At 23.4% G+C, this 11,298-nt stretch overlaps 1 protein-coding gene across 1 annotated transcript; it reads left to right on the top strand.

Annotated features, from left to right (window-relative positions):
- The first annotated feature begins 1,334 nt into the window (after positions 1–1,334).
- Positions 1,335–10,789, top strand: LOC132920300 (short/branched chain specific acyl-CoA dehydrogenase, mitochondrial). Its single transcript, XM_060982573.1, has 9 exons — positions 1,335–1,529; positions 4,370–4,502; positions 4,825–4,925; positions 5,056–5,262; positions 7,931–8,101; positions 8,315–8,440; positions 8,517–8,699; positions 10,023–10,158; positions 10,297–10,789. The coding sequence occupies exons 1-9, from the start codon at positions 1,497–1,499 to the stop codon at positions 10,473–10,475; spliced, it is 1,269 nt and encodes a 422-aa protein (XP_060838556.1). The 5' UTR covers positions 1,335–1,496; the 3' UTR covers positions 10,476–10,789.
- Positions 10,790–11,298: the final 509 nt, after the last annotated feature.

Genomic DNA, 11,298 nt, shown 5'->3' with positions numbered 1-11,298 from the left:
GGGCAAGTGCCCCCACTTGCCCCCTCACAATTACGCCACTGGGTACTGTAATATATATAGGTTGTATGATGCACACATATAATATGATCATAAATTCGTAACATTATAATAACCATGCTATATGGTATTATACGGTATTATGTTGTCTAGTATGATTACCAACAATTAATAAATACATTATAATAATAGCAAGACAATATAATAATAATATAATATAATATTTAAATGTAAATATAATAATCCAATTTAAACATTTTAATGATTTTATAGTAAATGAAATATTTCATTACACTATAAATTATAGCAATAAAATTTTCACGCGTTTGATGATTTTATTATTAATCAATTAAGTAAATGAAATATTTCATTTATATAATTGATTAATAACAAAATCATCAAACGCGTGGAAATTGTATTGCTATAATTTATAGCGTAAAACATTGATAACCATTGTCGATCAGTATTCACTACAGTACATACACTGCCAAGATATTTGGTGAAAATACGTAGGAATGACCCACTACGTTTGGCTCGAATTCTATTCTTGAAGAACTAAACATTTATACTTCAGGGCTCAGGAGTAAATATTCAGAAGCCAGCTTCCCCAGCTCACAATTAATAAACCAACTTAAACAGTTAGAAAAATCCCGAAATATATGTTTCCTATGATTAGGTAATATATAATTTTATATATAAATATAAATAATTACAACTATTCAAGTTAGATTGGTACAAATTATTGATATTAACACTTAGTAATTGTTTAGTAGTGGCGTAGTGTTTATTATACAAGATAAACTTAACATAATATAAAGTGTTAAAGTCTATATAATTAGATTAGAATAGTTATGGCATAAATAACATATTACTTATTATTCGTTACAATTTTTTTATTTTTTAATAAAATAAGTAACTATAATATTTATGCTTGATATTTTAGTATGTTGAAATGTTAATGATAAATACGTAAAAAAAAGACATGTCCAATTATTATGACATAGGTATTTTTTTTAGATAGATATTATTTAATTTAAAATTCTTACATAACAATCAAATTATTTCAATACTATAATATTATACGTTTTACATTAATATCTATATGACTATATATTATAATAATACATAAACGTATATTAAAAGTAGGTACCAATTACATTATCATATACCTAATATACATATAACATATCATATTATTGTGTGATGCCATACTTTAAACCGGTATCTGATAAAAGATTATAGAATTTCAAACATCTTAGTGCACGTCCAATCAAAGTATTTGTTGGTACAGTAGGTATAGTTATAACATATTAAATAGTGTTGTACGCTGTACAGGTATTCAGCGACTGAAGTATTGAACAGAACACCTATAGACTATAGAGTTTATTGACGTCAAACGAGTTAGACGTACGTGAAAACCTAATCTTAATAGATTTATTTTTTTAATATTTTAAAATTATATTTTAATTAATTTAATTTGTTGTTTTTATAAAAACAATATGAGATCAATAATACTTAGAAGTCAATTAAAGGTATGTATATATTAAATTAAATAATATGCAACTTATATAAATATTGAATAAATAATGTACTTACACAATCTTTAAACGAAGAAATTAAAAACACATTTATTTTAAATTAATTATTGTTTTTAAGATTATTACTTATTAAAAAAGTAATATAAAATGCATTTATAATATATATTATACTATTGTTATGAATGTGTTATACATTATTAATAATTTATCTATGCATAAAAAAAAATGAATTTTTTTGTTACAAAACATATTACGATAAAAAATTATAAATAATAAGTTTTACTTGTATTTTACTCCATTAATTTAATTCAATTTAATGTAAAATAATTCATATTGTTGGTATATTTCCACGTTTACCTTATATATTTTGTAGTTCTTTCAATGGCATATGGCTCTGTTATAGACACAAATTAATGTCCAGGATGGGGGGGGGGGTATTTACCGGGGATAGCCACAAAAAAATTCAAAAATAAAATTTTAAAATAATTTATAAAAATAATTATTATTTATTTATATGTGACTAATTTGATAACGAAATAATAATTATTATTGTATTTAACATTTACATATATGTTATGAATAAGTAAATTATTGTTACTAGGACCGTGAATTCATAGAAAAATGCAATATAATATAAGTTTACCGTAATCTGTAAATGTAAAATATAGTCACTTTAACACAAAGTTTGAATTAGGTGCTCATGCATTTAATTTTGTAGCATGTATCTTTTTGCATTGTTGATTTGATATGTCTTTCAAGGACATTTTTTAACCTTAATATTTTTATTACTTTTTTTCTGTATTTTTAATAATTTCCGCAAATTAAAATTTTTTAATACATTTTATGAATTATTTTTATTCATATACTTTCGTTTTATAAATATTTTGCAAGTTCTAAACACACATCGTAACTCCTAACAATTATTTTACTGTTGATAGATTTTTATATTTTTTAAACTTTGATTTTTAAATATATACATACAGTGTATTTTATACTGATTTTTGTGAGCTTAATGCAGTTATAAGGATTTTATAACGCAGTAAGTCCACTGCTTTAATTATTGCTAACCATTGTCCATTTGTCCACTTGTACAAATAATGTTCGTATGGAATGTAATATACCTACTTCTATGTTAGGATGTTAATAATTTATAAAATATAAATAATATAGTAAATTAGTTATAAGTACATAAATTGACGTAGACAAATAGACAATAATATAATATAATATTAATATTATCTAATTAGTGTTTTTATAACGACATACTTTAAAACTAATAATGCAGTATTAATATATGTAATATAATATATACTATATAACATGGGCGTAGGTAGGGAATATTTTCGGAGGCGGTTTTTGTCTAAATTTATATTAATATTATAAAATTATGAATAATTTATTTGTATGTATTAAATACAATTGTTTTATATAATTTCGGGGGGTGTTTGAACACCCAAAACCCTCCCCTTACCTACGCCCATGCTATATATACTTTTGCTGTCACCGACTATAGCTAATAAGTCAATATTAAAAATGATACACATGCACTCGTATTATTGACATATTTAGGTTTCCGAAAGAACGAATAACGAGATATTACTTAGTACTTTCTCTTTTAACTATAAGATAATAAGTAAATTTTCCTCATTTTTTTTTATTTTGTAAAAAATTGAACTTTTAAAGTATAAACTAAAAAGGAGTATATAGGTAAGTAACAGTTTTGCTGTGTGGTAGATTTTAATGTTATAAATAAACCTTGCCCTTGTTTTCGAGAAGTAAATCATTGTAAAAAAAGTATAAAAAATATAATATATGTGTTAAATTTCAATTGAATGATAATCATCATTGCAAACGAAAACAATTTAGAGTGAACACGGCCAATTAATACATTAATTATAACTAATAAATAGGTTTTAAATGTTTTAATTTTTATAATATATTAATTTAGTTATAGGTATTAGTGTATTACCTATAGTAATTTACTTTAAAATGATTAATACGCACGCTAGGTTGAAATTATTTTTGACGAAAACATTGATATTATTGTTAGTATAAAATATAGATGATAATAATAAAAAATAAATAATAAATATATGATAATAATATACATTACGAGTTTCAAGTACTTACCCGCGAATATTTTAAATTTACAACAAAATAACTTAAGTCTTTACTCTTTAATTAAATATTTAATTTCATCTAAATTTCAATAAGAACTTATAATGATACATTTTTTTGTTAGTTTCTTAAATTTTTTGACTCTCTTGACATTCTTTTTACCAATATTTAATATTTATTCAAAAATAAATTGATAATGTTAAGTTTTTGTAAAATAAGCTTTATAAAGCATTATATAATTCATAGAGAATCTAATTATTTTTTAAATTTTACTTTGAATAGAAAATTGTAATTTCAAGAAGTATATTCTTCTTTTGATCAAAAAACAAAATCGATTTTGTCAAATATTAATTTTGCGTAAAAATATCGGGTTTTCCTTTTATTTTGGTTTTTGTTTTTCACGATCATTTTTGAAAGTATTTGGATTATAAGTAATTTTTATCCCCTAAAGTATTAACTATAGTTCCAATTTTCTAAAAGAACCCCCCCCAAATAAGTGAAAAATGTATGCATTTTTACTGTTTTAAAGGGTGACAGACAGGAAAAACTCACATCGTTGCGTAAAATCCATATATTATCTCTTCGTTCAGAATCTAAACTAGTTGATAGGTTTTATTAAAATTAATGTATAAAATATACCATACACGTTTTTACAATGAGTTATATTTATTTTTGTTATTATCTGAATAAAAATTTACAAAATATTAATTTTTTAGACAAGTTTGTTCGTGAATGGATTTAACAATTTTACTAGTTGTAGTAATAATTATAAATTGAGAAGAAATCATACAAATGCTCCGAGTCCGTTATCTATTTTAAGCGAAGATGAACAATTTTTTAAGGAAACGGGTATGTTTGTACTTTAATGACTGTATTTACTTAATTTACTATATTTACTGATTCATTCAACATTTTACATTAAATACATTTAAAATTATAATTGTACTACCTATGTTTATATAAATGACATAAAGTATTCTATACATATCTATGCAGACCTATATGAATTTTGCATTGTATATAGTATAATATATCTATATATATTTCAATATTTGTACATTATACAATTAAATAATTAGAATTTAGAACAGATATGCATTTATACAAATAATAGGTCGTATTTATATTAATTGTATTACATTAAATATAAACTACTTTTATTTAATTGCAGTTAGGAAATTTTCTCAAGATCAAATTGCACCATTAATAAAAAAAATGGATGAAGAACACAAAATTGACGATGAACTTGTGAAAAAATTATTTGAAAATGGCGTAAATATATCCTATTTATAGTATTTTTCTAATTAATGCAGGCCATAATGACGATTAAATAGTTAATATTCGAATATTATAATGATATTTATTATATACGTACCTATAATGTGTTCATAAAATGTTACAGTTTATGGCTATTGAAATAGATCAAGAATACGGTGGATCTGGATCGTCATTTATGTCTAGCACATTAACAGTGGAAGAAATAGCCAAAGTTGATCCTTCGGTTTCAGTTTTAGTTGACTTACAGAATACCCTAGGAAATAATGTTATGTTAAAAATTGGTAATAAAGAACAAAAAGAGAAGTATTTACCTAGGTTGGCACAAGACACTGTAAGTATACAGTTTACTATTAATATATTATAGTACGGTACTATTAGTATCTAATTTAATTTAGTAGATTTACTATTTAACTAATAACGAAAAAAAATTATGAAAAATAAAAGACTATCACAAACTAATAGATAATAATATAGTATAATAATACTTATAATATAATTACTAATAACTAAATAGCTATATACTTACCTATAGGCTAAACGTTATAGTTTAGTATATTATTGTATATTGTATATTTTAATAAAGCTTCGTTCAAGTTTTAGAAATAAGTAATAACTAATATGTAGTAAGTTATTGGTACCATTTAGTCCAGTCAAGACTATATTCTTGTACACACCATATATTTATTAAATAAGTTTTGGAAATATTTGTTGTAGATTAAAGTCAATACCCATATATGCGTATTATATTTAGTTTATCACATATAAATTAATAAGTAGGTAATAAACTAATAAATATGTGACAGTACCTACATATATCTCACTCTAATATTAAGTCACAACTATGACAACGGTCAAAAGGATCGATTTTGTTAAGGAAATTCTTAAAAGCTATCTAATTGGCAATTATTGTTTTAAAATATAAATTATTTTAATTTGTAATATTTATAATGCAGAAAAAGTATATAATTAGTACAGCACTACAACAGCAGTTGATTATTATAGTTTTAATATAAATAATATAATGAACAGTGAATACCATTATAATTTCTTGTAGTACCTATATAATGTATAATATTGACCTTTAGGTTATTATTAACTATTATTATACCTAATGACTTTTGACCTATCTACTGTTATCAAATAATTTATTACCAAGATTAAGTCGTTTTTTTAACCTAACCCAACTTACTTCCTACGTCCTTTCTATATTGTGATTACCATTCATACTTCGTATCTATACAGTAAAATAACTTAAAATTAAAAAATATATTTTATTCACATGCCTTTGGCTTGCAGTTTAGCATTGTGTCTTACATAAGTTAGGTACTTATCGATATAATAGCCATAGATGTAACTAGAGCGTCTAGAGTTAATTGAGTGGATTAAAGCCCATAGTTAAAATGATTAACAGAGCAGGGAAGGGGTTATGAGACTACACCCTCACCCCTTAATAAACAAGAAAATATATTAAAATTATGAATATTTTAAAATTCATTATATTTCAATAACTTGCTGGTTTTCAATTTATAATTCATTTTAAGTGAGTTTGAGAGGCTGAAGGGTGGACTGTAGAGAGTAGGTATACTATTAGTGACGGGAATAAATTATATAATTTAGACTTGCAATGAGGTATAACGTATAAAATACCATCAATCATCAATGAATATTATTTTTATATCAAATCCTTTGAAATTAAACAATAGATACCTAGGTATTAATAATAATAAAAAAAAATAATGCAATGATAATTGTTAGAAAAATTACGATCATAAATCAAAATATATAATATGTGTATAGGGATTTTGGTGCTTGTTTTAAAAAATCAAGTTTTAGAATGACAAGATTTAGAAAATCTATATTTTAGAATATGAAACTTTTAGAAAATCTGTGTTTTTAAAAATGTTAAATGGTGTTTTAGTATTTATCTTCAAAATTCAAAAAGAAAATATGAAACTGAAGCAACAATCGAATCGTTGATTTCAAATAAAGTATTCAAGAGAAAAAAGTGAAACATGGAATAATAACTTATTGCAAATATGTAAACGAATAGTTGATGATTCTAACTATAATATTTAGATGAATTTATGAGAGCTATTGCTAATAATCTTAAGTATTAATAATTATTATATTATAAAATAATTATTAGAAAACATTTTAATAGGTATACGAATAAAAAAAAAAAAAAAATATTTATAAAAATTGAAATTCTTAAAGCTTTATTTTCTATAACTCAGTGTTTCTATAACTCGGCATTCTAAAATATGACTTTCTAAAACTTCCTTCAATACCGTGTATAGGTATCATTGCATCGCATTAAGTATTTTCAAACATATATTTTTATATAGGAACTTTAATTGGTATTTATTATTCAAAAGGCTAAAACAAATTATTTTTGTTGAAACGCGTTTATAATATTCCTACTATTAGGTACCTACTATATGTCTATATATTATAGTATTATAGTCATCAACGGAGTGGTTCAATTACCTTTTGTAAGCACCTAGGTATACTTTAAACTCATGTACCACTACTCACTAGTTCATAACATTCACTCCATTTATTTAAATAAATAGGTACTGAATTACTTAGGTACTTATAATTTGTAATTTATTATTAACTATCTATTCGTTCAAAATTTGAGTTTTATATAAATACAATATGAATATATTATATCTATTCATATTCCAAAAATTATTCTATTTCTTAAAATGATAATAAAAAGTTATTGTGTCATTCAATAGGCAGTTTTGTTTTAAAATTCTGTAAAAATATTAGAAATATCATCATCCTCATCATAACTTATCCTCATGATAACTCATAACTCATAAGTATTATAATATGATCACTAACCACAACAAATTGTGGGGCCAATCATATTGTAATTTATCAATTTATTTTTGCAAAATTAAAAATTCAACAAGTTATTAGACACTCTTTATTAATAAATATATACCTATAGCAATAAAACAAATTAATTTATGAAAAAAAATTAATTTTAGGTTAGTAGTTTTTGTTTATCGGAACCTTCATCAGGATCAGATGCATTTGCTTTAAAAACCACGGCAAAAAAAGATGGCGACTACTATTATATAAATGGAACGAAGATGTGGATCTCAAATTCTGATATAGCAGGAATTTTTTATGTTTTTGCCAACACCGATCCTTCAAAGGTTAAATATTTTACTTAATAGTTAATATATCTGTATAATGAGTATTATCTATAAAATTAGGTACTTGTTTCAACATACGATTGTAGTATTACCTACTAATATAATTTTTATTTTAGAAAGTATTTTGAATTTAAATTGCAAATTTTAATATTTTCTATAACAGTATAGGTACTTATTCTGTAATTAAAAAAAACTATATTAATAATATTTTAGGGTCATAAAGGTGTTACATGCTTTATTGTAGAACGAGATCAAGAAGGATTTTCAGTTGCTAAGAAAGAAGATAAGCTAGGCATGAGAGCATCTGGCACATGTGTCCTCCATTTTGATAATGTCAAAGTATAAATATACAGTTATATACAATAACCAACCAATTTATATAACTAGTTTATAAACTGAATTTATATTTATGTAGGTACATAAAGATAATATTATCGGTGAAATTGGTGAAGGTTATAAAATAGCAATAACTTTCCTTAATGAAGGAAGAATAGGAATAGGAGCACAAATGGTGGGCATAGCACAAGGATGTTTGGACCACACAATACCATATACATTGGAAAGAAAACAATTTGGTTCAAGAATTTTTGATTTTCAAGTACGTTTAAATATATTTAATTGTATATTTATATGTTTATAAACCACCTATTTGAGAGACAACTTGTCGACTTAAGTAGGTAGGTGATTTGAAGAAAACAATAAAAAACTTTTTGTGCTACCAGTTAGGTATACGTGGTGGATAAACCAAGAGGTCTAATGACTAATGGAAAGGAATCTAGGAAAAAAAACCCATTGGTACCAACTAAAAACATAATACTTTTATTATAGTGTAGACTCAGGGGCCACCACATACAAGGGGCCCCTGTTTATTTTATTAATACGTAACTAATAATGTAACTATAAAAAAAAAAATATATTATAAAAAAACATCTATACTCTATAGTACCTACCTATATGACATTAAATAATTACTAATTATAAGTTAAAAACATAAAACATTAACCTAAGTCAAAATATATGTAAAATCATACAATTAATTAATAAATAATTCAATAACATTTTTTAACACACATTACTTATTATAAAATATACTATTAAGATACCTATACCATTTTCCAGGTAAAGTCTTCAATAAAATATAATACCTTCATCATTTTTAAAATAAAGTTAAATGTCAATTGCTTTTATTACTTATACCTTTATCTCTTATATTTCAAATGTATATTTATACCTATCGTTTGAAATATTTGGTGTATTATTGTTTATTTTATTAAATATTATTACGGTAAAAAAGTATATAACAATTAAAAAAAAGTGTTGCATAATAATTATTGAAATATAAGTTTATTGTTTAAAAATTTAAAATTATAAAATGTACATTATAATAAAAAAAGTATTATATATTTAGTTGGTAGGGGGCTGTTCTTCCAACTATCAGTGGAAAAAACTTGGCGAGATACACAATTAAAAAAAAAAATTACATTTTAGTTTGGAGAGGTGCATACAAGTTTCAGGAGTCAGGACTTGTGTTGTTTCTACAATACACGATTCTCTGTGGTGTAAATGCATGGCTTAATTACTGTTGGTTCATACTAGATTAATGTTTATTCTAAAATATTTGTAGTCAGCCCCAATTACGCATATAAAATAATATAATTAAAATATTATTTAAAATTTGTTTTAATGATAAGACAAAGAGTAGTAGTAGATTACTGCAATAAATTGATTATATTGGTTATTATTTGGTCCCACCATCTTAAAATTAGATATTTTTTTTATATTTTCACACATGATGGATCTATCCATAGATAACACATTCTATGCATTATCTCAATTTTGAATATTTTGTGACTTATGTCTCTCAAATTGGTCGTTCATATTGTAAATATATTATGTAATATAAACTTATTGTTATTTACAGTCTATGCAACATCAAATTGCTAGAGCAGTGACTGAAGTTGAAACAGCTAGGCTAATAGTGTACAATACTGCAAGATTGGTAGACGCTGGTTTACCATTTATTAAAGAAGCAGCAATGGCTAAATATTACGCTTCAGGTAAATTTTTAAGAAAAAAATACTATTAGGTTATTTATGTCACTTTTTTTGCCAGAAACAATCAATATGTCAACTATAAACCTATTAACATTTAAACAATTAATTTTTTTACTCATGTTAATGTTGTAATTTTTGTAGAAGTTGCAGGTAAAGTTACATCAGTATGCATTGATTGGATGGGTGGAGTTGGTTTTACCACAGATTATCCACAGGAAAAATTTTATAGAGATTGTAAAGTTGGGCCAATTTATGAAGGAACAACAAACATGCAACTAAGCACTATTGCCAAGTTTATTAAAAAAGAATATGAACAATAATTATTTTTCAGTTTTTTTTTTATATAATATTATATAAATTAATTTTAAAACAAATGTAAAATAAAATATTGTAACTGAAATATAATATAGAATATGTTAAGTTAAATAATATTCAAGAGAATTAAGAGAGAGTTACAGAGAATTTGATTGTTTACAACAGAATAAATTCAGAAAAATTGAATTAAATAATGATTATATTAAACATTGTAAAATATAGATTAGTATCAATTTTAAATGTAAAATTAATATTTGGCAATATTTTTTAAATTAAAAAAAAAACAATTAATAAATTATTATAAAGTTTTTGTTTTAAATTTGTATTTAATTGGAAAAAAACAAAATTATTTTAAATTAAATTGTTTTTTACAAAAATATTTTAATTTTCTTAATTCTAAATTTGGAATTTCTATCAATAATATAGCTTTTCTTACCAATTTTACTCCAATAATAACTTTTCTGATAACAATTAAACATACATTTTTTACCTCAGAGTTTAACTAATTATTTAATTTTTTGTAAACAGCAGATGACAAAAACTAGTTAGTTCAATGCTTGTTAGATAAATATTATTATAATTTATCAACAATTGAAAAAAATTTATGACCTATTGGATAAAATAACATATAAGTTTAGTAACATTTATTTGTTTTATAGTTTTAATTTTTATAACTTTAATCCTAATGTCATTATCAATTACTACTTATTGATTATAAATTATAATGGTATATTATATTATATTTGTATTCCTATACAAATTGTTTTTTGACATTTTCTAATGACAAATGTCACTTCAAATTTTAAAGATAAGATTAAAATAAAAGAT

The sequence above is a fragment of the Rhopalosiphum padi genome, chromosome 2, assembly GCF_020882245.1.
Source record: "Rhopalosiphum padi isolate XX-2018 chromosome 2, ASM2088224v1, whole genome shotgun sequence".
Classification (NCBI taxonomy): domain Eukaryota; kingdom Metazoa; phylum Arthropoda; class Insecta; order Hemiptera; family Aphididae; genus Rhopalosiphum; species Rhopalosiphum padi.
The sequence above is the reverse complement of the archived record's forward strand: the minus strand, read 5'-3'. Positions and strand labels throughout refer to the sequence as shown.